The following is a 26,652-nucleotide window of genomic DNA, read 5'->3' on the forward strand; positions in this document are numbered from 1 at the left end:
TTTCATTGTTTTTAATTTAAATAATGATTGATATTTATTTATAATTATCTACGATATTTAGAGTTAGATAAATAAAGGAAGGGAATAAAATTGATTTTTTTTGTATTCAGTCGATTTTTTAAATTCAATTCGCGTTATTAATATTAATATATTTTTATTTTACTGTAATTCTTTGCATTTATTGTTAAACACGTAGACTGAAAGAGGAAGCAATAATTGTCGGTTATAAATAAATTTTTTTATTGTGTAGAACATGTGTTTGAGGACGAGGGGGACGTAGGGGAAAACTAATCGATTGTCCGTTTTCCCAGTGGAAAAATCGTTATTCTTTCCTGCGTCTCACCGGAACACCCCTTCATGGATTTGAAGATTTTTTATTATCATATTCAAAATAACAGCCAATAACAAATTGTTTAAACTTTTAGAGACGCTTGATTTTTAATTTAACAATTTATTCATCATTCATTTTTCTGTCTTATGGTTTCAAAGATAAAGCTTTGACATAAATTTTTCGTTTATAAAATTTTCATTTTTCAAGAATTAAATGTTAAATTTTGAAAATTTGAAATTTGCACTTCAAATTATTAAATAAACATTTGCGTCAAAATATCTGGCGGTAAAATATGTCTTAAATGAATACTTTGAAATGAATACTGAAATACAAATCAACAACAAAATCGATTTTAAAAATCCCTCAAAAATCTGCATTACCCCCAGGACATCCGATATTATCGACCGAGAAGCATCTGCCCGGTGTGAAAATTTGAGAAGCCAGTGAAAGCCTCAATTAATCAGTGACTCCGCCGGTTTTCAATTGAATTCAACGCGTTTTAATACTGGGAAATCTTGAAGGATTGATCCACGTGAAATATCTGTATCAATCAACAAAATAAAAAGTATGTAAACAGGTCAATTCTCATAGTTTTCCGAACCCCATCACCTCCATTTCCTCCCCGAATTCCTGCGACTACATTACAGTATCACCTACCTATTCGCAGCTTCTCCGTTTTTTAACAATAAAAAACACCTCAACAATTTAAGGGTTAGAGTTCATTTGGAATCTGCTAAAACGCGTGAGACGCGCCAGATTTTCGGAGGTTCTTTAGCAAAAGGTGTGAATTATCGTGTCCGTATAAATTTAAATAACAATCTAACCATAAAAATTATTAATGATTATCTTAAGAGCCTTCATTTCGCTCTGATTAATAACATTACTTGTTTCTGTGCAGATTAAAATGTCTGGCATAGCAAGTGCTAGATTGGCTGAGGAGAGGAAGGCATGGAGAAAGGATCACCCATTCGTAAGTATTTTTTTCTGATGAAGTGATGTGTATACATTTACGCGGGAAAATCTGTTACTGCGATATTTATTCAATATTTCAATGGACAATTGAGGGTTGTTAAGTGATTTTGGGGATTGTGGAGGATTTTTTACTGTGGAGAAGATGATTGTTGGTGACAGGGATAGTCTAACCTCACTTTTTTAAAACTAATATGTGGATGTTGTTACAGGGCTTTGTGGCGCGTCCCACCAAAAATCCGGATGGCACTTTGAACCTCATGAGCTGGGAGTGCGCCATTCCTGGGAAAAAATCGGTGGGTTAGGGTTTTATTTTGTATTTTCTGTTGCAAATGAATTTCGTTGAATCCTTGAATTGTAGACTCCATGGGAGGGTGGTCTCTACAAACTTCGAATGATCTTCAAGGATGACTACCCCTCCAGTCCTCCCAAATGCAAATTCGAGCCACCACTCTTCCACCCGAATGTCTACCCATCGGGAACAGTATGTCTGTCCCTCCTCGACGAGGAGAAGGATTGGAGGCCAGCAATTACGATTAAACAGATTCTTCTGGGTATTCAGGATCTTCTAAACGAACCCAACGTCAAGGATCCTGCCCAGGCAGAGGCCTACACCATCTACTGGTGAGTAATGCCCTGAGGTTTAATCCAAAATTATACAAGATGAATCAACCTTTGTAAATAAAATTCTTTCAGTCAAAATCGTTTGGAGTATGAGAAGAGGGTGCGAGCACAGGCCAGAGCAATGGCACCGCAAGAATAACTCCCTCCAACATCTTTCTCTTAATCTCTAAATTCCAACGTCCATATGATACCCCAAACTCCAGAAGACAATTCTATCATTGTATGATCCTTCGACCTTTCCGATTCTAGATATAAGATGAGTAATCACTAGCTATTATTCTACCATATGTATAAAAACGAATGATCCATCATATTTTGATTTCACGGTTATTCATATTTTCGTTTCTTTTATAATCATTTCAATTCGAGACGTGTCTAGAGAATGAGATAAATGCATTTTTCTTAATTTCGTAAGTATTCAGAGTTGTGAGAAGCTGCATGCTTGAAAAAATGTAATAGAAAAATCTAACACTTTATTGTGAAATTCTGATGAATTTTTGGTGCGAGTTTTTGGAATTTTTAATGGGATTCTGTGGGAGTTTCATTCATACATATTCATATATAAAAACTCAAACTTTTTGATTTTGTCAAATAGTCAATTGGACCAGAGGAAAAAATAATAAAATTCTCAAATGAATTCTAATGGAAGCCCAACAGAATTTTTAAACAGCTCCAACAGAAATTCTCGAGAATCTTTAGATAATGTTTTGAATTTTTCGAAGAAGAATTTTTCGAGAATGCTGGCTTATTCCACCTTCGTCTCACAGATAAAAATTAATCTCATTATCAGTTGAAACTCTGTACAAATACGTAAAAATAAATTTTCTTGTATCTCGGAAAATCTCAATGCAGGGTCTTGATTATTGATCGACTCCCTGGGGCTGGGGTCATCACGAGCTCGTGTGGATGGAATTTAGGGGCTTGTTTAATTAGCGAGCTTCTGAATCTAAATTACGAAACCAAAATTACTTCTCTCATTATCACTTTTCAAAAATACTTGATATCCCACTCTCCAAATTTCCCCATCTCGACCAAAAATCCGTGGCAAAATTACAAAAAATAACTCAACCCCTGTACAATTTTTTCTAAAATATCCCCGAAATGAAATTTTCGTAAAAACTTCTTTTCAATCGCTTATTTCACTCTAAAATAAATGAAGATGTGATGAAGATAATTCCGGTATTCCCCTGACTGAATCCTCGTCACAAGAAAGTAGAAAATAAACTGAGAGTGAATATTATTATTAAAAATTCTATTTGTGTAATTTATTATTCATCTTGACTTGATTTACGTCTTGACGCAGGTGTGTACGATTTTTAGGGACGTATTGATTAGTTTAGCTGGAGTAATCAACCCTTTATCAGCAATCTGACTAACAGCGTTATCTCATTGCAAATAACAATAAAAAATAAAGATGTGCGCGGTCAAAGTGCGCGTGATATGACCGCGAGGCTCGATTGCTCGATACGAGAGACGAATGTTACAGTCACCATAAGGCGGCTGATGAAGCACAACGTGGAGTTGATTATTATTTAATTTAATTGGCGAAGGATAAAACATAATTAGTTGAAGATTGTAGAGGTTTATGTCAACAACGAGGCGATTTAGGGGGAATTGTCTGTGAGATTTTTTCCCTGGGGTCGAACGTTAGGGTTTGGTTTTACACTTTTCAGGTATTTTTTAAAATTTTTTGCGCCAGGATGTCTGGGATTAGCAGTAAATTGCATAAATTGAATACTGGACTGGTGACGTCCTGTGTTGTGGGACTCGCGTTGTCGTATTATTCGTACATCGTGGAAACAGCTAAGGAACAGGATGAGAACTACGAGGCCATGTGCGATATCAGTGAGCATGTCAGCTGCACCAAGGCCTTCATGTCTGAGTGAGTGATTTTTTCATTAATTTTTTGGAGCTATCTGGGCCATTCTAGAGAAATTCTGGATGAAGGAGAGGAGGAGGAATTTTTACGAATAATTGAGCTAGAACAATTTTTTAAATTAAAATAGCAGTTTTTTAAAAAGCCGTTGAATTTTGTTTTTTACTTGAATCAAATTCGAGTTGGAAACAACAAATTATGAACAGAGAAACGTATCTTTATAGAAAGATTAGGACTTTTTATCTTTCTCGAATGACGAAATGAAAATTATCGAGTTAAAAATAGAAACGTGAAATCCAATTTACAGAATAATCTCTGTCCATTCTCTCATATTTTCTCCAACTCAGTAATTGATTAATTAAAAGAGAACTGTACTTACCATGTAATATTTTTTGTTGTTTCAGATATGGAAAGGGGTTCGGTCTAATTCCAGAATCATCTATTTTCTACTTGCCTAACTGTCTCTACGGACTAGGATTTTATGCAATTATCGCAATAATAAGTAAGTCAGGAGTTTTTTTTCTCAATTTAAACGCTGAATTGAGGCACGAATTTGTCTTGTTCGCTATTCGAGTTTTTGAGGAATATCTCCGGACGTAAAAGAGATAGCGAAATTTTTATAGAAACATTTTTTGTTACTCTCATTCAATCCTACGGAAGAGGTCCTGAAGAAAATTTCGCTATCTCTCTTAAAATCGGAGATATTCCTCAGTGAATTAAACAAATTGTTTTCTCCAGGTGTTTTTAATAAGTTCAGCTACACGGTTGTCCTCCTGAGTCTATCCATAGGCAGCTGTCTCTCCTCGGTGTACCTCGCCTGGGTACTTTACATATTAAACTCAGTGTGTGTCGTATGTGTCAGCACGTACGTAGTGAATGCTGTTATTCTCGTGCTGAGCTATCGAAAATTGCGAATATTGACGCGACCCGTCCCATCCGCTTACTCGCAAAAGTCAAACAGGCGGAAGAGACACTGAAAATTTTCACAAGTGCATCGATCACTGTAAATTTTCCAACGAAATAAATTCAAAATCAACAATACGTTAATTCATGTCTTCCATTTTCTTTACAATTCGGTATAATCAATTATCTGTAATACATGCATTTATCATTTTTTGAATTCACTGAATTCATGATTTTTCAACAATAATCCAGTGATCAGACTGATGTTAACGCAGATTATTATTACTATTAATGTTAATTTATCTGAGTGGATTAACTATTAACTATTAACTATTTATAATTTGAGAGAGGGTTTAGGAAATTAATCTCAGATTTTTTTTGTTTGCAGAAGATAATTGAATAAATTAGGGGAAAATTTTTATAGGAGAAATGAAAAACATTTCTACCACTCCTGAAGCACATCAAATATTTATGAGATACGAAATTATCTTTGAGTTTTATTACTTCTCATCGATTCTGCGTGGAGAATTCGAGAAATTTATGACAATTGACATATTTCCATTGTTTTTCTTAAATTTTCTTACGAGAGAATCAATGACAAGTGTGGAGATTGTGGATGTCAGTTGAATCGTTCGATGGAATTGGAATTAATTTATTGTAAATTTATTCAACCTCAATCCTCACCCAAACTTTCTATAAATTCTGGATACATCTCGACCCAAAATGTGACTTCACCTCTGCAATTAAATTTCGTGCTTACATAGAGCTATATAAATAATTCAATCGAGCCTCGAAGAATTCCACAAAAAAAGGACACATTTAAAAATAAAAATTCCTCGTATTATAATTCATTAGAATTGAAATGAAATTTTAAAAAATATGGTAAAAATGATACCTCTCCGAATTTGCTCGTGGATCCCTCAATAATACTCATGCTTGAACAAATCCCTGTTGCTCCGACTGATGCTGGCGAGGATGCCAGGGCTCTTCAAAGGTTGTGTTTCATCTAAACTGTTGAGCTGAGAATTGGACTTGTATCCAGTCCTCTCAGGATAGCCATTGCCATTGGTGGCCTCGACATTGAAGCTCTTGCTCCGGAGTAAAGAGGACTTGTAAGTCCTCTCAGGTTTAACAGGAGGAATAGGATACCCTGGACTGCCCTGAGTAGGACTGAAGCTTCTGTGGGTCGAGCCCTGGGAAGATTTGACATTCTTGATAGATATATTGATCATACTCCCATAATTGCGAGCCTGACCAGCCCTAGGTCCCACTGACACCTGCTTAGAGGATCTCCTGGTCACAGAAGTCTTCCCCAGGGGGCTGGAGGACTGGAGTTTGCGAGGCAATGTCTGGATCCCTCGGTGGTACTCTTCGTCCTGATCATTGGTCAGTCTGCTTGTGGATTTGCTGAGTCGTCCCAGAGTGCTGGACGATACCTGCTCTTCCCTGGAGTCATCAGAGATCCTCGAGGACTTCTGGAGCTTCTCGTGGTGTCTGGAGACCCTGGAAGAGTGATGATGAGAGTCCTGGAGGGCCTCGTAGCTTCGAGGGGCGTACGACTCGTCTGTGACGTAGTATTTGTGATCGTTATTCGATCTCGTGACTTTTATCGTTGTCGGGCTGACCCTGGGGGATCTGGGGGGCCTCTCCGGGGGCTTATCATCACCTCTGTCCACCTGGTCGATCCCTACCTCTGGGATGTTCCTGTCGATGACGTTGTACTGGAGGTAAGTGGAACTGTCGTCTGTCTGGGTTAACTGGGACTTTGAGTCACTGTTTTTCTTGTTTTTACGTTCTGACGAGACCGAGCGCAATTTTCCCACAAGTTTTCTGAAGGACTCGCCTATTCTTGATTTTGAGCCTCGAGGGGACTCTGATCTACTCACTGGCCTTATGTTCTCTTTTTTATCGCGGTATGAGGCTATTTTTACCACTGGCGATTGCGAACGAGATTTTGGGGGTGTGGGGTGGCGACGGGGGGACCCACGGTCTCCAGGTTCCGACCAATCCTGAGTGCGATTCTGCCAGGTCCTGGTTATTACGTTCACTGGGCTTGGGGAAGAGCCACCACGTGAGTTCTGGTAATTTTCCTCACGATGTGACACCTGAGGAAAAAATTTATGTGAGTTAAAAGTTCAATATAATATCATTGTACATAATAATCAGAACCGTTAACGAAAAAATTAGCAATCCCACAATGATAATCAATCTTAGATCCCCTAATGATTAATCTTCCAATCTTCCAATTAATTCTTTCCATTTCTCACCTTTTCACTGACTCGCTCACGCGTTCTTCTACGAGTTGGTGGTGACGGTGGACTAGATCGTCCACGAGTCTCATGATGTCTCCTGGTGGAAGTCTCATAATTTCTTGTATACGTAACCGTCTCAGGTCTGTTAACACTCATCGTGCCCTCGCTCATATAATGCTTCGGCGAGGCAGTAGAAACGTTCGAGTTATGACTCGGTTTTTCCCCTGGGAAAATAAAAGAAAGTTTTAAATCATTTTGAAAATTCCCGAGCTCGCAATCAGTATTTATTCCCCTGGAATGACTTGAACACAATAAAACGTTTTTTATTAGTCTCGCGTGCGTGGAAAAAGCAGAGCGAATGAAAAAATTATTTTTCCTAAATATTCATGTACTTGTGGAATTATCGAATTATTTTCAATTGCATATTTAAAAATTTAGGGGCAGGAATGAATTTTTGTCAGAGTATGGAGCATCACCTGATCCCTGATACCTCTCGGACCACTCGGTGATGCCGTGAAAGTAGCCGGAGGGCGATGTAGATTCTCTGCCATTGGCTCTGCTCGAGGTTCTCACTTGACTCGAATTACTCTTGTACTCACGATCACGCGGAGTACAAGACTTCATGGTAACATTTATGAAACTCGTGTTAGTGGCTGTTTGAATGGGAGGGCCATCAGGCTCTATGGAGCCCTGAGAGGATCTTGATTCACTCCCGAAGTGATTCTCCAGCCACTTGGAGGTCTCAAATTTGCGGGCCTCATCCTCCTCTTCAGGGTCCAGAGGCTTTTTCGTCAGGGCATCCTTACGATCCATTGGCGTTGTCTCACCTGGGGAGCCAGGGGCAATCAATTGTTAAATCATTAATTGTTATTTACAAGAGCTATGGAGAGTTAGAGAATAGAGAATTGCCAGTTGTGAGCAACATCTGAGTAAATAATGAGTAAAGCGAATTTCGAGTGCTTTTTTGTAATTGGAGGAATAATAGGAATACCTGGTTTAGGTAATCTGACAGTTCTCATCCTATCGGGTGATGGTGGCCAATCACCAGTTCTCTCCCCCTCGGTCTTTTCAGCGACGAATCTCATCTCCCTGGCAATCCTCTCACCACCAGCGACGTAATCCACGACGTCTTCCTCCCTCTGCTTGATAAATCTCTGTGAGCTCTCCTTCCTCGTCTCACCTGTCTGTTTTTCCTCACCCTCCGGTACCTCGTCGTCCCCGATCTGCAGTCCAGTAACCGATATGACACTTTCCAATTGCGGAAACACTTGAACCACTTGACCCCAGATTCATTACCCCCTCCCTGGTAATTACCTCTTCGTGCTCGACACTCTTTTTCGTTTCCGTCACGATTGCCCCATCCGCCTTGAATTCCTTCCGCTCCAGTATTTTCTCCGTGTCAATGACTTTGTTCGACTTGGTCTTGTGCTGGACAATCCGGGGACCAGTGCTCACTGCCACTTGCCTCGAGGACTCGGCGAGTGCTTGTCTCAGGTCACCCCGATTATTCCTCACTGCTTGTTGATACGCCTGGGGACAAACCGACGATTAAAATCAATTAGCAAAAACCGGAAATTCACGTTTTGCGGAGGTCCTAGGCGCCTTCGCCTCTTCACCGATCCCTTTTAAAAAAATGTACCGTTTCTTGCCAGCTTTTTTCGGCGCACAACTAATTGATTTTTGGCGATTCAATTTTCCTCAAATTCTTTTCGTTCATTTTCATAAAAGAAAATAATGGATTTATCAATTGAATTTAATTGAAGAAAAAAACAGAAATTATGGGTAATTTTTTTAGATATTTCTAAATATATTTAATATTTCTAAAGATTCTTTGAATATTTCGATTTTATATATCAAATGATAACACCCTAGGTGGGAGTTTACGCACGGATCGCGCCGTATCCGCTATTTTCATAAAATTACCGTTATAATCAACTCCATCAATTTAACGCAATCCTTTAATCAATGATCAAAGTTAGAAAATCGGATGAGCCAAATATTATTTTTGGAATATTTATCGATTAATCCCCAGAACGATCGATTTTTGGAGAAAAAGTGAAAAATACTTTTTTATAGAAAATTTAATTAACTAATAAAATTGTTTAATGTTTTCACCTGCAACTGATAATTTCCGAGTTAAATCCCAAATGAATAAATATCGTAAACCGGATTTATTTGACTTACAATTTAAAATGTTTTATTTAAAAAAATCGAAAATCCAGTGCAAAAATCGGCAAAAGTCTCACCAGAAATTTCAGGGGAGTAAACCCGAAGTAAATGACAGTTTCTCAATTAATAAATGAATTAACAGTCTCATAATCGTAAACCACAGCGGTAACTAGTTTAAGCACTGGAGGATTATCACAATATGTTACATCGGAGTGATCGCAGTCGGAATCACCACTCGAATCTACCCATCCTCGACTCTCTCTCGACGAGTTTCATTCCGTCATACCTAAACCTGCTCTCCGGCCATTGAACGTTTTATTCATCCTAGAGAATGTACAGTCTAGCAGACAAAACGCTCAATGTACCTGTGCCCCCCGGTGTAAGCACATATTTCGCAATAGGTATTCCGAGTTTATTCCTGCCTTCTTCGTTACTCTCACTCGGTCGTGGCTTCACCACCTCAGCAGCCGCCCTCAGCCACAATTTACCATGCGTAACGGCTGCTCATGTACCTCATGTACATCATCCCCACTCATGCAAAACAATTTATTGACAATAATAATTTACAATTATCATAATTAAAATCATTTATCTTAAAATTGTCTTTACTTTATTTATTTGTTTATTTGTTTACCTTGTTTTCTATTTATTTCTCATTCTTTATATTTTATTTTCAACAAAATGATTTATTCACTTTTTTCATTATATTGATTTATATTTATAGATTTATATTTAGTCGGGATATTTTGGAATATATATCAAAAATATATAACTGACGGTCAATTGTCCTCTGACAATTAGGAGGGGTTGTTAATTACCGGTCCGCATTTTTGGGCCTCACGTCAGCAGGGGCTGTCACTTCCTGTCAAGAAATTGTGATACGATCGGTAAACACCTCTGGATTCTCCTCGATCAATTATTACCGGAAGTACGAGGTACCAGATAACACCAGCGAATTCGGAGAATTCTTTCATGAGACGGATATGTTCGGTATTGATTATTGACTCGTTATTTTTAGGAGTGACAGCAAGATCGGGGATTCCATGATTCACTGAAAATTCACGGACTCATTTGAAATTCTAATGAAATCGTAAATATTCAGTACCAATTCATTCTCGATTTTTTTTGAATCGTCAGTTCGAGATTTTACGCTCGAAGTTAGAATTTTTAATGAAACGTCAAATTTTTTCAGCAGAGTTCCCCTGTCCTAACAGGTGACCAATTAAATCTCGTTTATTTTTCAGAAAGTGAGATTACTGTGCCGGAAACGTCAGCCGAAAATTCCAAAGATGATAATCACGAAAATTCGTGCTCTTTCCATTTCTTCACATCCTTCCACCGATTCCAGCCCTTTCTCCCATTAAACGAAACGAGATTTTAATTCGATGATCACACACGCGCAATCTGAAATATCTGGAGATTATTTAATGAAGGTGGGAAATTGAAGAGCTGAATGGCGTTGATTTTTCTCATTGTTGGGAATTATTCTCGCGGATTCTCAGCTTCAATAGCTTTTCCTCACGTAATTGGCGAAGCTGTAAAACCCGTGCGGACATAAAAGGCATGGGAATGATATATTACCTCATCCGTTATATCGCCAAATTGGCGTCGATCCTCGGTCTCCAGTAGTTCTTCAGTCTCTTCACGACTTCTCACTATAGTCTCGTTCAATTCCTTCTGGACAACTGGACCAGCACTCGGACTCGTCCACTCGACCTCATTCGGCTCATCCCCATTTGTTTTTCTCTGTAATTCAATTGTCCCTTCAGCTCAATTTTTTCAACGAATATTTACTATTTTAATCGTTATTTTTCAAACTGGAAATTTACCCTCTCAGACCGCAATTTACCCAAGAAATTTGAAATAAAAAAACTTGAAATATTTACCACCGAAAAAATGACACTCCAGGTTCTGTAAAATTTTTCATTGACGATTCAATGAATTTGATTATTTTTAGAGATTAGAAAATTTTGAAAAATCATTTATCATTTGACAATTAATTTTTAAAATTCGAATACCTTTAGAACTTAATAATAATAATTATGACTAACAAATTCATAATATATTTATTTTAATAAATGATAAATGACGATAGAGATACCTTACATTATTATTAATTGCTATATTATTTATTGAGATGGAATGTGAATGAGGAATAGAAAATAAATTGACCTCCTGGGTGGTGTGCTCTTGCTGTTCGACATCCTCAGTGGTGTTGGTGGTGACGAGTGGTCCCGAGTCCTTGACGACCTCTCCATCCTCCAGAACAACCTGCCTCTTGACTCTGGTCTCTATCTGCCTCGTGGTGGTAATCTCCTTCTTCTTTCTCGTCTCCCATTCCTCCTCCTTGACTGTCGCCACTTTGCTATTCGGATCGTACTGAAGCATAATGCACATCTATCTCTCTCACCCGGGTAATGACAGGGATGACGCAATGGGAAATTGTTTATGCATAAATTATCCGGAGGGTTTGCTGGGAATTTTTACTAACCAGAAGTCCAGAGTGAATTGTACTGACGGCCGGGCGCGCCTCGTATCTCCGAGTCGAAATCACCTCCATACTAGCCCCTGCTAAATGCCATTCAACTATTACCAGCACTTGGCTCCATCCATCCGTCTCGGCCGTGACCCGGGTGTCAATACACCTGATCCTTTTCCTATTGTTTTTCATTTTTTTTATTACTTTTTTTGTTACAGAGCTGTTGCCAATATCTAGTTTTGCAATTTTTCTGGGAATTTTTCGGAAATTCTGAGTGGAAATCTGATTGACGTGGAAAATATACCTTTTTTCATCATTATTCAATGATTTTCAAATTTTTATAGGTGTGTGTCTCTTTTTTTATAAATATTTGCCAAATTTTTCGACCGTTTTGCAGAAATTCGTAAAGAAAACTGAAAAAAAAACAAAGTGAAGAAACTGGAGAATTTTTTAGTGTCATCCATTTTTATGAACAATCCCATAAATAATCTCTTAATCTCGTAATTTACAATAAAAAAAATCTGAAATAATGATTTGAAAATGATAGATTACAATCGACATATTAAATCAATAATACCCAATAGATAAAATAAATAATTAGCTCCAGAATTTCCGATAAATTGATCTTAAAAATAAAAATGAGAAAATCATTGATCTCTTCGAATGGGAATCGAAGGCCATCCTGACTGCTGTGGTGTCCACCACCCACACGATATTCCGATACAGTATCGATGGCCAAAGAGACGCCAGTGCGACAATTCGTCGGCCTTGTCCAGTCATCAGCTCCAACAATAATGTATTAATCCCACGTAAACGACTCTTTTAGGCATCAAGAATTTGTCACAAGGTTTTAGCATAATTCGGTGAATGGGAACGAAACCCAAAACGAGGAGTAAAAAATTCAATGAGAACCGACGACTAGCTCATGACGTCAGACCACGTCAGAGAGGTCATACATAAGCAATTGCTCGGTACAGCGAGACAAAAATTAAATAATCATAAAAATCGCCAAACTCCCCAAAAACTGAGAGTAAATAATTATAAAAATTATCAAATTATCAAATTATCAAAATCCTCTCAAATTTTATTTATTATTTTATTATGTTTCTAAATTTATAATCATATTTCTTGAATTGATTTTCATGAATTTTTGTAATACTTGGATATTTTTAAAAATACATCTGATAAATGAAAAGGGTCAGGAAAGAAAATGGAGATTATCTCAGCCTCTCGTAAAATTTTTCAATTTAATAAATTAAATTGTAAATCTCTTGTAGAATTCTGTAAAATGTCTTCTGTCTGTTGACTGTTAGATATGGTCTAGATTACACTGATTAAAGTTCAACAATTACCGCCAAAACCCGCAGGAGATAATTTGATAATAACAATTACGTGTGTTATCAATAATTTTTTTTTAATCCGCAGAACTATTGGTCCCTCTGTCCTTGGAGACTCTAGGGCTCGTGCTGCATGCTGATGTGCCAAATGATTATTCGAAAGTCGAGGGGAATTCACTTGGAATCGAATGGTGAAAAATAGAAACCGAGTGAAAACATGAAACAGCAATTAATTTGCAATTGAAATTATTTCCTCTCTGGCTTATATCTGGTGAGGATGAGAGGTACATTCTACCTGACCTTTTCCACTTCCCCTTGACATCTCATAACAAAAAATTCCGATTGAATTACGATTTCTTACAGAATAAAAATATAATTGAATTACGATTCTGCCGGTAGAGAACTAAAGATGAGTTCAATCAATTGGAAATTACAGGTGTAATTCATCAATCAACCGTTGGTGATTTGAAAATTGCTGTAATTTTCCTGTTTTATTAATTTTCCTATCGTTTCAATATTCGATCCCGAGAAAATTACGAATGATTATTTTTTTTATTGACTCCAGTCATTCTCCAGAAAATTAAAAACCGTTTAAATTCAGTTACGACTGTATTTTCTTTAGGTGCAGCTCAATTTTTTTAATTTGTTTAATTACTCAATTGGGATAAATTAATAATGAATAATTATGAAGTAATTGGCCTATTATTCATAGTTCAGATTTTTTTCTGTTGTGGATAGTTTTTGAATATAGTTTCACGTACTATCTGGATCTCGATCGATCTAATCTAACCGTTTAATTTGTGAGGATTGTAATTAAGGCTTTCAATTCGAGAGGATCTGAGTGAATGTTTAGGAGTCTCATCGCATGCCTTTTCTACTTACTCACGATCGACGATGAATTATGAAGTACACGAACAATTAAACTCGAGACTCAACCGTTGAAATCAGTAGCGAAAATCATCAAGTCAGATAACTCACATTTAACAATCTATTAAATATCGATTAATTAAAAATTTATTACTTTCAACAGGAATAATAAGAATATTTCTCGTTGGGAAATTCATCGGGTACAAAATTATCTTCTAATATTACCGCCGGGAATCGATAGTTTTTCCCATCAATCGACAATAACGAGAAATTTTCCATTTCAATTATTTCTACTAATCGATTTCCATCGATCGATCTAGCAAAATTACTGATTTCAGAACAAATCACCAGAGATCTTTTTCATCGGGAATTTAATGGGCTACAAAAAGAGTCCAGTAATGTTTTACTTTTAAATCGATAACTTTCGAGATAAATCGATATTTGGGAAAAAAGGAAAAGTTGGATCTCGCTTTACACTTCGCTGCTGAAATCGTCTGTACGTCAGGTGGGATTAATGGATTAATAATAATCCCCGACCTGATCCACTTGGACATGTCAAAATCATAATTACAAAATTACATAAAGTCCCATTTGAATGAATTCCGTGGCGTGCGTTATTCATGTCATGGACATAATTTCCCAGGGATTTTTTTCTCGTCAATCCATGACTCAGAGACATTGAATGAGCCTTGGTATCCCGAGTGTCCTGTTTAATCCGCGACAAGGAGAACCGAAAAACCTCAGTACATGGTGCATACGTAAAGGGTCCGGTGAACTTTCCAATTTCCTTAGTCGGCAACCGGTTGCCAACGACCTCGAGCGCAAACCTCGACGATGATGTGTTATCCGTCATTGTCGTCTCCAAAACCAAATGGATCCACTAATGTACCGACTCATTACCCAATTGCACCGAGAAACAAGTAGATAATTGTCAATACTTTCCCTTCTCATCCCAATTATTGCCGCTAATAAATGATCAAGTACTTTCCCCATTTAAATTTTCCACTTAAAACTATTTTTTAATAATTGATACATATGATACATATATATAATTTTTTCTGCATTTTCTCCAGACGATTGTCATAAATGCGCGACGGGAGGAAAAAGTGAGTTTTTTTCACTCGTACCATAAAATGTTCTTCTGATGTTAAAATTTTTTTCTCTTCACGAAAGGACGGGGATAAACTGGTATTTTGATAAAAGAATAACGAAAAACGGATAGATTAGAACGAAGAGGAGAGTTCTGGTTTTCTGGTGTCAAGTAGAACCGGTAGAACAGGGTAGGACAAACAGTGCGGAATTGAGGCCTTCCTTGTCAGTGCAACGAAGAGCCACGTGACCTCGTCAAGGACGTGGCCATTTTGAATGAATTAGGAGGCGCGGTGATTTTGACGAGCCGTAATTCACCGATACCTCGATTTTTTTTTTTCTTTACCCAGGAGGGAAAAATCGGTGAGCAGAGGCCAAAGGCCTATTTCGCGGACGAGGACGATTACTCCCACGATGTACCTCTCATTCAAATTACGTAACTAAACGTCACTGACAATGTGCGCCGCTCCTCTCATCGCTGGTTATTTTATTCTATCTGAACAGGAAAAAAGGAGAACGGAATTGAAGTGGAAAGGAATTTCACTGTCCATACGAGTGAAATTCTATGTGAAAAATGAATTTAATTGGTGATCCGCGAGGTGATGATTTTGTCGCGGTTAAGGATTACCTGGGACTCCTACTTCTCTTCTGACTTCTCTTCTCCTCTTGGATGTACTTTGAACTTGTCGACACCGCGGCTTTGTCACGGGAATAATCACTCCGGAGATAATGAAAAGTGAAAACAAACTGGCACTTTACGTCATGTACCTTTTTTTTTTCGCTGCAGCGCTGGCAGGCGCTCGTTCACGACTGTTCCACCAGTGTTTTCTGACAGTTGGAGAAGGTGATGTTGGGTAGAGGTACAAGTCCTCCACTTGTAGTTAATGGTAGGAGAGAAGATTGGAATGGGGAATGAAGGGAAGGGCTTCCAGCATCGGTAGAGTGAGGTTTGTGGATCCTACTCCCACGAGATCGCCGGGATTTTCGACGGAAATGGAAATCTATGGATTTCGATTGCTCCAGAGGTTTTTCTCATCCGCATCTGTTCCCAGATGGAATCCAAAAATTATAACTGAGATATAGTCTCATTTACGACAAGTGTATCCTAAATATATTTCAATTATTTTTTGAATATATCTTCGATGGAACCGGTCAGATATATCTGACTGATATAATTAACATATATTTTTGAATATATTTTTTTTATGTGGGTCGGAGATTTGAAATTCTTGGAAAATATCGCGCAAAAATTTAAATTCGAATATTTTTTTGAACGTGCGCAGAAAATTATTCGATATACCAAATCTATATCTATATATATTGTCTTCATGTATTATTTATCATTATGTACTGAAAGTACGTAATTAGTGCATTGACTTGAATCGATGAAATTTAATTTAGAATCAAATAAATAAAAAAAAATTAAATTATTTGTTTTGCAGAATTTTTTTTATTGTTACCGGAATTGTTCGCTTTTTTTTATTTTTGGGAGATACTGGAATTGTGAAGGAATTGTGCCCTTTTATTGTTGTTTTCCTCGGCGCTATTTTTCTACGTTCTTTTAAATTTCTTTTACATCTTATTGTTTCTTCATACATTCATTCATGTGAGTCATCTCAATGACGAGAGGTTCACGTGGTGCTATCTACCCACCAATTCAATATACCGATTCCCTATCTCACATGATAACAATTTGCCTTCAAATATTAATAATATTTTCGCTTAATTCAATTTTCTTTTTAAATAATATGTAATTTTTAATAATATTACCATTAATAACATAATCGAATTAAATTTCGAACAATTTGAATGAATTTCGTTATTCAAGTTTTCAATTTCAAATAATTTCGACCTACACACCTGAATTAACCCCAAAAAATCCAAAAATAATAAGCAAAAAAGAAAATGAGAACGAAAAAGAGAAGTGCTTGTATTTTCTCTGGAGTGAGATGCCCAAAATCTTCAAATTTTCCCGCAAAAAAGTCACATGATCCCGTGTCCGGACTAACCATTTTTTAACGAGTGTCTCGCTTGATTCCCGTAGTATTTGTTTACACCGCGAATGGCACAGCGCAATAATTCAGCAGCAAATCAGCACAAGTCTCTCCCCATGCAGAGGCAGTTTCATAGCGAATTCAGTGCAGCACGTTTGCTTGTAAATAACGCAGTTGTACAGGACTTACGCAGATCGAAAATTAATTAACCGAATAATCAACAACTCATCATTATTCAGATTGAGGAAGTGTGTGTGGATTGTGATAACACCTGATTAATCCATAATACGCAGTTGTTGAAGTGAGGATTGGGGCAGAGCCGGGGGACAGGGGAAACGGTCGTTTTTATGATCGTCTTGCCGTTCGCCGGGTTCTGCTTTTTGGACTTGTTCTCCTATTGAATAATTCACCGGAGCTTCTCCAATTAATCAATACATATTGTGCAACGACATTGTGAATTGTGGTGGCAGATCCAGGGAAAATAAGCTGTGGAAAATGTCTCAGAGGGATACCGTCATACATCTTGTTGCCGGCGGGTGGGTTTTGATAAATATTTTTCTAACATCCAAACCGGTTCCCTCTAGGTGGAAAAAAATCACTGTTTCCCTTCGGTGTTTATCCACACGTCATTGGGGATTTGTAGTGGTGTCGTGACCTGGGGCAATAATTTTCTGGGGTTGAAAATTGGTACACAGCTGTGGAGATGGGCTAAGTGCGCAGTCACTTGGAGGTCAATACCGAAGGGCTCAAGTCAGTTAAGTCGAGTTTTTGATTTATTTCGGAAAGTATTGATTTTTCGAGGAGATTTTCAGGAGCTATTTTGTCGGAAATGTATTTTGGTAGATAAAAGTTCTTTAGAGTTTTTGGTGGAAATCGATAGTTTTCGAGATAAATCGATGAGCTTTGAAAACGATAAATTCGAGGTATACTACTTTGCCACGTTGGTGCTGAACTTATTACAGATTGATCGAAGAACAATTGGTTTTAGGCGAAAATTTCAAAAGATCGTTTTTGTCGGATATTTAATTGGGGACAAAAAAGTCCTGTAGTAGTTCCCCAATAAATCGATAGTTTTCGAAATAAATCGATGATTTAAAAATGAAAACTTCAACTTTTCTCACTTTACCACTTCCCTACTGAATCAATTCGCAATTGATCCCACACGCTATTGGTTTCAGGAGAAAATGTTAAAAACCGGTTTGATCATAAATTTAATCAGCTACAAAAAAAGTCTATTAAAGTCTCCGCTTCACATCGATACTTTTCGAGATAAATCGACAATTAAAAAAATTGCAAACTCTATTTATCTCACTTCACCACTTCGTGATTAAATTCATCTTTTCTCATATTTCTCGAGATTAATCAGACGAAAATTATCGAATAGTGAAAGCCTGGGGAAAATCACTGGAGTGGGATGACGCAATTAATTAAATAATTAGGAGATCGGCTCGGAACTTTGGGGCGAGGTGAACATCTAATGGACTCAACCGTTAATTATCCAGTTATGCAATTAAGCAATTATTGAAGGGTTGAGGGATCGTTTGAAAAATTGTTTTGGTGAAGAACTTTCTCTCTTGCAAGTGTGGATTATTTTTTTCCACTGGGTTTAGTCCGTTTATCGTGGAATTCAAAGTAGTTTTAAGTTGGCTATCCACCCAATGTTTTGATCCATGTTTATTAATAGGGTGGCAGGGACTATGGGCGCAATTGTGACCTGTCCCCTCGAAGTTGTCAAAACACGACTGCAATCCTCGACGTCTGGCTTCTATCCACCCCCAAATAATGGAGAATTCACGTCAGGACAATTCACGTGTAACGGGTTCCCACCGAAACAACAGAGAAGGAAATTGTGCACTGGGGGATCCACAAGGTAAACAATCACACCAGTTCTGTTGATATTGATAAGAAAAATATTTCTCCTTTCCTTCTGAAAGAAAAATTGAAATATCTCACATATCTCAGATCTACCTCCTGGATTTTATTACATAATTATATATATATATATATATATATATATATATACAATAAAAAATCTGTTGTCACATCTTTTTAACTTCGCCAGGGATAACCTTAAATTTGATCTCCATTCAAAGGGATAAATATTTAAAAATTTATTAAAGCCGTTTAACAGTGAAAATAATCGTAAAAAATTGGAGTAAAATGGAGTAAATTGTTTAATTATCAGGTATGCCTTCGTAGCACTTTCGCATTGTGGTGCTCCACCTCCACCCAACACTGGACAAGTGAGTCCAGGATTAATCGAGTGTCTGAGGTACATAATTAAGTACGAGGGTCTCAGAGCACTTTTCAAGGGTCTAGGTCCCAATCTCGTGGGGGTGGCACCCTCAAGGGCTATATATTTCTGCACATATTCCAAGAGCAAGGGTTTCTTCAACTCATTACTACCTCCAGACAGTCCAATGGTCCACGTGTGCTCCGCTACATGTGCCGGTGAGTGTTTAATCCATAAATTACACCCCTGTCTCATTCAAGCTCACTGGATAAATATATTATGGATGATGAATATTCAGACAAGTCAGTAGTGAACTCGAGTCGTTTGAATACAAAGACCACTCGATAGTCATAATTATTTACAATTAAATGGAGAAATCAACACCTTCGAGTGTTCGGTATTTATTATCTGTTTGCTAAAATTTTTTCGCGTATGAAAACGTTCGATTAAAAATAGAATTATATTAGAATTGTAGCGAAGATATACGGAAGAGTCAGAATGCCTTGATGATGAGGTAATTTAACAATTTCTGTGTAAATTTGTTATTTCTAAATGTTCTAATTGTTTTTATTGTTGTAATTTCTTGGCTGGGTGATTAGTTCGTTATCAGACAATCGGCCTGAACGAAAAAATTACAGAAATACTCGTACGATTATCGTGACGTATTTTATTATCGCTTCGGTTCACGACCCACGTAACTGGCAGTTAGTCGAGAATTATTTTATCTCTGAGACAAATGCGTCGACTATCCACAGAATGACGAATTGAACTTAGACCAATGGGGTTAGCTCCAACTCTGCTGGGGAGCCAATATCATCATTGTAAAGCTGCAATTTGCATTACCTCTTGTGCAATCTGGTGATTCATATCAATAAGTGATCATTGGTCTTTTATTTGCACTCAATTTGCTTCGGTGAATTGGCAGTTACTTCAGTATAAATTATCGTTCATTATTTAAATAAACGATCTGAAGGGAACGCGTGAATTATTGTTAATGATTTCCATCCTTAATTATCTATTTATCGACCTGAGGAGGAAACATTAGAGGACTTCTTTATTCGTCAAATTTAAAAAAAAATAAAAAAATCCTTTGACGTTGAAATGAATAGTTTCTACAAATAGATATTGAATGGAAATTGATTTCAAAAAATAATTTCCGTAATTGAAAATCTGCAATAGATCTCGTTTGTTAAAATTCTATATTTATCCCAGGTTGCGTCACAGTAAACAAGACAATTGCACTGCGCAAATGAATAATCTCTCCGAGTTGCCCGAAAAAATCCCCTCGAATTGTAAATAGAATTTCATAAAAATAGGGAACGAGATAATGAATGGATTAGTTCTCGAATCGAAACTCATTGACTCTCATTAGTTGCTCGATTATTGGTACTTCCTCTCTCAACATTGTTATTTTACTTGATAACACGTCCCCATGTGGCTGTGTCCGACATTCTCTGTCTGCATGAGGTCTTTTTTTTTGCTATTTATAGCTTTTGCCAGAGCGGCCATGGGTTTCGAGTGAAAACGTGGCTTTCAATGCTCGTCACGTGATGTTGTTTGAATGGAGAAGACTGCCACAGGCATAATCACATTTTTCCCTCCTCCTCGCAACCGGGGGAATTTTATTTCAATTAATTTGCAGTTTCTGGTTTATCTAGTGGTGAATCTTATTTTTATTTCCCGATGACCACTTTCTTGGTCGTTCATTTGAGAATCTACCGCTCGTTTTCTGCTGCGCAATTTGTTTTTTTATTTGAATGACAATCGGTTTTAATTATTTATATCGCAAAATTCACATTCATGTGGGATGGTGTTCCCTAATTTTTATGGTATTAGGGGAAAGAAAATTTGAACGGTATAATAATAAAAGTGCAATAAAATGCTGACAGATTTCAAATAGAAATTCAATAGAATTTCTTGGAGAAAGCGTAAGCGTTTTTCTATTAATCTCTTGATACGTACAGAATTTCTTTTCAATGAAATTCTTGACATGAATGGAATTTCTCAGTTGTGTTCTATCCATTGATTTAAAAATATCTTTAGCAAGTTTAAATAGTCAAATTAAATGAACGTAAAACCGCGCTACATCATTCATCATGAATAATCATAAATTACATATCCGATATTTACCATTTTCCTCTCAATGACGGCAATAAAAATGGAATGCAAAACATTACTGCAGTTGTGCTACGTGCGCTATTACATCATGATGGAGATTTTACCGGGAGACAATATGCAATTGATAACACATTCCTACGATATCTTGTCATGCTATTTGCGGAATTGTTCACGTGCGATTGAATTTGTTTTTCAGAGCTGGGGATTGACGGACGATCCCCGGGTGATCCCACCGATGCAGTTCTCTTATCAGTTTGATTCCTCAGTAATCACTTGATATTCTAATTAGTTCCGGTTGTGCCCAGTCCCGTGCAGATTATCACGTGGCAATCAAATATTTGAAAATTGTATCACTTCATAATAACAAACGTAAACGCGATGCAACTTAATTTTTATAAATAATTCCTTTATTTTTACGAAAAAAGATGACGAAAAACAGTCAATCGCTTTTTTTATTCACTCGTTCTTTTTCCTCATGGAAAAATCAACAATTTTTTTGCTGTTTATTATTTTTATTCTACGATTCATTTCTGTTCACCTGCATTTATGTTCAGTTCAGGTTATTCAATCGAGGGACGACGATTGTTTCAGGGTTTGTTGCATCCACAGCGACTAATCCTATTTGGTTTGTCAAGACGAGACTGCAGCTGGATCACCACGCAAAACACACGAGGGCAATCGATTGTATCAAGAGGATATATCAGCAATCGGTGAGAATCCATTATGTTAGTCACAATATAATTTATTGTATTTGTAATCAAAACCGAAATATCAAAACATGAATTTCTGAAGATTTTCGATTAATTCAGATACATTTATCTAATTTTCCGGATAGCTGGGATTTTTCACGAATTAATTATGTTGCAATCTTCAATTTGTTAATTGTAATGAAAGATAAATAAGGCAATAACTGGGATATATTTTATTTTATTTGTCTCGGTTAATGTACATTATATTATTCCACAAACTTGGCCCATACTTGACATTTACATTGTTGTACGTCTATAAAATATGCCTGTCAGTCGTAAATAGAAAATTGTTGGCTCAGAGAACGCAATCAGAACACAAACATCGTAGATATATCATTATTGGCTGTATCCCATTCAAGCCGCAGAGGACAATAACATTGAAAAGACTTCTCAATTCAATTAGCTGACAAAAGAATTCTTCCAAGACCCAAGGATGTAAACAAACAAGTAAATTGAAATATCTTCAATCGACAATGTATATTATATAACTTATATACTAAAGCGATCTTCAGATCTCCAGATCGCTGACTCAGAGCGACAACGATTTTTTTATTAAGGATAGGTCAATTGACGATATTTCAACATTTACTTCCAAATCTTTCGTCTCAAAAATGATATCTTCCCTTTCAACTGGTGATAATCTGATAACGTATCGATTGCTGTGGGGGGAAGGAGGGGGGCACTCGTTATACCACGAGTTATCTTATCTCTCGCGTGTGGATTTCAAAAATTGAATTGCATGACGAAAAAAATTATTAACAACCCCAAAACCGTTTGAAAATACTTGTAAAAAAAAGTGGAAGCTCTACGGAATATGAAAAATGTCAAATGTCTTTTCATAATTTTATTTATTGACTTTGAAGGATTTTTTTTTTTATCTCCCAGAAATGTGCGGTACCCAAACATTTGGGAATATTTCTAGTATTTATGATCGAATTTACGAAAAACTGTTTTCTAAACACTTTGAGGTCGTTCTCTGTCATTGCACTCGCCTGTCATTCCTATCCGTTCCATCGCAAATACCAGGCGATTGCTTATGTACATGCTAAATAACTGCGTATGATCGAACGATGAAAACTTTCCACTCGTTAATTCTCCTGACATTTCAACGGTTCTTCTCTTTTTCTCTGTTATTAATATCAGGATCTGTGTGAGCTCGATCTAGATTCGTGGGGATATTTTATCGGGAGTCATTATCGGGTAATTGATTAATTGATGGAGAATAAAGAGTAACGTAAACGGTGTTTACTACGTTTCAGTAGCTAAGTGATAATGTGAAATTAAAATCACGAATTTGGACGTAAAAATACTCGATTATCTTGAAAATTATCGATTTTAGGATTAAGTATCAAGAGATCGGGTTTTCAGCAAATTTAACAGACTACAAAAATGTTCCTCTGTGTTTTTACCGTACATCATTAGTTTTCGAGATAAGAGGATAATTAAGAATGAGGAATTTCGGAGATGAATTTAAAACGATATTATCATCTAAAAATGGAAACTGAATATTAAATTGGATGATTACGAAATTTAATGGATCACTCGATGTTGAATTCCGTCTGAATAATCATCAACTACCAGCAGCTCTCGATAAATAATTCTGCCGAATGCAAGTAGAACATGAAAAGTGTGGAAAATTTTTTTCAGGGTTTTCTTGGATTTTACAAAGGCATCGTGGCCTCGTACGTTGGCATAAGTGAGACAGTAGTTCATTTCGTTATTTATGAAGCGGTTAAAGCCTGGTTGATAACGCACAGATCCCGAGTGCCAACAGACAACGATGGATCAAAAATGGGACGTGATTTTATCGAATTTATGGCAGCGGGGGCCATGTCCAAAACAGTTGCATCTTGCATTGCCTATCCACATGGTGAGTCCTCACGTTATTAAATATATTTCATTCCATTTATTATAATTTATTATCACTCCTGCAGTAACTAATGGACTGATTGCGGTTCTTATCTTTCGAAAGATAAAGAATAGTTAATGAACTGCTGAAAACATTAAAATGTCAACTAATTTAGTCAATTTCGAAAAGAGTCGATTGATTTTTGAATCACGTTTTTGGTAAATATCTCTGAATCTGTGGGAGATAGCGAAATTCTTATCACGACCTCTTTTGCAGAGCGAAAAGAAAGCTACAATAAAGATTCATACGAAAATTGGATATCTCTCTTCGATTCAGAGATATTCCTCGAAAAATTATAACGAGAACTTGAGTAATGGCTAATGAAAAAGTTTAATTAATTTCTTGAGACGTTTATTGTTAATTGTAATGGTGATAACTGCGTGATTTTCGTTGTTGTTCCTCATAATGTTATTCAATAAATTTTTTTATTCGCCGGGTTGTGTTCCTTTGGCTTTATTGAGACTGGCGAACCCGCACCGCTTTGGAGAGCCAATAAAATTGAGTCAGTCGTACTAAACATAGAATCTTTATATAGATATAGCTGCCACTAAATTCCAACAACCAAAATCCTCCCCCCTTCTGAGTAATTACATGCAAGACTTCCACATTGAATTGACATTTTTTATCGATGAAGACGACCTGCCTGGACGTCTCCATGGCAGCGAGCGATCGAATTAATCCCAGAGATATCTCGGTTATCATTTTTAGTGAAGTGTCAATACAATGGCAGGAAAAATAATTCCCTTACATTTTTCAACAGCTGTAAACTTAATCAGAGCATTCAGCCCTTATTTATTTTGTTATATAACCGTCAATTGATAAAATTAATTCACGAGATAATTGAGTTGATGGGAGTTGGAATTTACAACTGCAAATGTAATGTCAATAGACAGATATGGAATTTAAATTGTGAATAAATAAATATAAAATAAATTATGCTGAATATTTTTTTATAATTGCAGAAGTGGCAAGAACGAGACTGAGGGAAGAGGGCACCAAATACAGAACCTTCTGGCAGACCCTGAATGTCGTCTACATGGAGGAGGGTCCCAGGGGCCTTTACAGGGGTCTCACCACCCAGTTAGTCCGCCAGATACCGAACACAGCAATAATGATGGCAACCTACGAGGCCGTTGTCTTCATTCTCACCAGACAGTTCCAGGGGACATCCACGAGCCCTGGAAAGACCTCGACCACTCAGTTCTACGCGGAGAACAAAAGCAAACGCGAACTCGCCTAGGGGACACCTCTCGATTTTAATAATTATTCTCTCGAGCTTTGTCATTGTGGCTTGAAGTGGTGAAACGTGAGTCGATATATCTCAGGATTCTGAGAAATTATTTAGGATAATTTGTGGAGAAATAGACGAAATTCTGTGGAGATACTTTGATTTTTTTTATTATTACGTTTCACTATTTCGGAGAATTATTATGAATGATTATGAAAATGAGAATCCAAGGGAATTTGAATGAACACGATTTATTTTGTGTATATAATGCAGTTACAGTAGAATCTACTAGTGGGTTCGTTGTCCAGTCAGCTTTATTTATGTTGTACATAACTTCTGTATAGACTTGAGGATTTTATTATGAAAGTATTATGAGAGTGATAGTTTATGTGAGGATATTGGGCTGATGTGACAGAACTATTGGATTGTCCTGGGGATTTGGGGAATGTGCTGTGATTAAATATGTGATTCCTTGGGGGTAGATTAAATTATTGAAGAAGGCAGGAGTGAAAGAGGATTTGTATGGATCAATGATTTGAGATGGTTTTGGAATATCTGCGTTCGGTATTTCTTACATATTTAATTTTGCACATTCGTGGGGACTAATAAAAAAAGATGCACGTACGGAAAAATTTGGGAGAAAAAACTACCTCGTAGAATTTGATTGATTTCTTTTATTCTTTTTTAATTAAATCCATGTAAAGTTCAATCGAATTTTCTGGGGACACAGATTTTGTTTAAAGGAAATTATTCATACGTGTTTGACGGGTTATGGGCCACTTTAATGCAGATTTAGTTATCCTAGTCGTTGATGAGTCATCTCGATAGTCTTTACGATGTTCTTCCTCGAATCCGTCGATTAGAGAAGTAGGGACAACAGATTCTGTGATTTTAGTTGTTCTTTTCATGGGAATTCCCGAGGGCTTTATAATAGTTCATGAATAATGGAGTAAAATCATTTGGAGAGTTATTCTAATGAGGAATTGAAATTTCTTCCTGTTTCAAATGACAGCTCAACTCCTCGAAGAATTCATAAACCAACGAATATTGAAATCATATATATTTTTCAACAGAAGGCATGATGAGTGACAAAATGAAAGATTGCTTAGTTTTATGAAAGACTGAATTAATTATATTGTACTTAGTGCGTATTCAACATTGGACAGCTGTTGATAACTGCAGTGCGGTTGGAATTTTATAGATTATTGAAGGAGCAAGTGGATTTATCTTTTTTCTTACATTCATCACAAATGTTTCTATGATTTAACTGTTTTTTCTTCCCTTAATGATAGTAAGTGCGGACCTCAGTAGTTTGGTGGATGAGACTTTTTTTCTCGTAATCACCAGTTTGTGGTACGAGCATGTCATGATTGTACTCGGAGGACGAATGATTGTGAATATCTTTCACTGAAATTGTATTACCTTGACGTTTATCCTAAGTTCTAACAACCCTTATGTTAAATTGCTGTAATTTATAGAGAAAAATAGATTTAAATAAACATGGAAATTAGGATTCAGAAAATTT

General features: G+C 36.8%; 4 protein-coding genes across 7 annotated transcripts; 3 read left to right on the forward strand and 1 right to left on the reverse strand.

Annotated features, from left to right (window-relative positions):
• The first annotated feature begins 740 nt into the window (after positions 1-740).
• Positions 741-2,771, forward strand: lwr (lesswright). Of its 2 annotated transcripts, none has more exons than XM_011302111.1 (5): positions 741-896; positions 1,230-1,301; positions 1,513-1,596; positions 1,662-1,924; positions 1,997-2,771. In XM_011302111.1, the coding sequence occupies exons 2-5, from the start codon at positions 1,236-1,238 to the stop codon at positions 2,061-2,063; spliced, it is 480 nt and encodes a 159-aa protein (XP_011300413.1). In that variant the 5' UTR covers positions 741-896; positions 1,230-1,235; the 3' UTR covers positions 2,064-2,771. The 2 variants fall into 2 exon arrangements, with proteins under 2 accessions (XP_011300413.1, XP_011300412.1); XM_011302110.1 differs by lacking the exon at positions 741-896 and adding an exon at positions 936-1,112.
• A 624-nt stretch (positions 2,772-3,395) lies between these two features.
• Positions 3,396-4,841, forward strand: Vkor (Vitamin-K epoxide reductase). Of its 2 annotated transcripts, none has more exons than XM_011302112.1 (4): positions 3,396-3,544; positions 3,624-3,806; positions 4,205-4,302; positions 4,539-4,841. In XM_011302112.1, the coding sequence occupies exons 1-4, from the start codon at positions 3,510-3,512 to the stop codon at positions 4,775-4,777; spliced, it is 555 nt and encodes a 184-aa protein (XP_011300414.1). In that variant the 5' UTR covers positions 3,396-3,509; the 3' UTR covers positions 4,778-4,841. The 2 variants fall into 2 exon arrangements, with proteins under 2 accessions (XP_011300414.1, XP_011300415.1); XM_011302113.1 differs by having other exon boundaries at positions 3,398-3,505.
• Positions 4,842-5,511: 670 nt separating this feature from the next.
• Positions 5,512-16,133, reverse strand: chas (chascon). Of its 2 annotated transcripts, XM_011302114.1 has the most exons (9): positions 15,525-16,133; positions 11,616-11,781; positions 11,297-11,503; positions 10,706-10,870; positions 8,270-8,485; positions 7,947-8,178; positions 7,432-7,782; positions 6,971-7,179; positions 5,512-6,808 (listed from the first exon to the last, which is right to left on the reverse strand). In XM_011302114.1, exons 2-9 carry the CDS (start codon positions 11,682-11,684, stop codon positions 5,624-5,626), a joined length of 2,634 nt encoding a protein of 877 aa, XP_011300416.1. In that variant the 5' UTR covers positions 11,685-11,781; positions 15,525-16,133; the 3' UTR covers positions 5,512-5,623. The 2 variants fall into 2 exon arrangements, with proteins under 2 accessions (XP_011300416.1, XP_011300417.1); XM_011302115.1 differs by lacking the exon at positions 7,432-7,782.
• Positions 16,134-16,945: 812 nt separating this feature from the next.
• Rim2 (replication in mitochondria 2) lies at positions 16,946-26,649 on the forward strand. The gene is made up of 6 exons (XM_011302116.1): positions 16,946-17,426; positions 18,575-18,760; positions 19,076-19,341; positions 21,833-21,951; positions 23,638-23,860; positions 24,862-26,649. The coding sequence occupies exons 1-6, from the start codon at positions 17,386-17,388 to the stop codon at positions 25,137-25,139; spliced, it is 1,113 nt and encodes a 370-aa protein (XP_011300418.1). The 5' UTR covers positions 16,946-17,385; the 3' UTR covers positions 25,140-26,649.
• Positions 26,650-26,652: the final 3 nt, after the last annotated feature.

This window comes from Fopius arisanus, unplaced genomic scaffold (genome assembly GCF_000806365.1).
Source record: "Fopius arisanus strain USDA-PBARC FA_bdor unplaced genomic scaffold, ASM80636v1 scaffold00026, whole genome shotgun sequence".
In the NCBI taxonomy this organism is placed as follows: Eukaryota; Metazoa; Arthropoda; class Insecta; order Hymenoptera; family Braconidae; genus Fopius; species Fopius arisanus.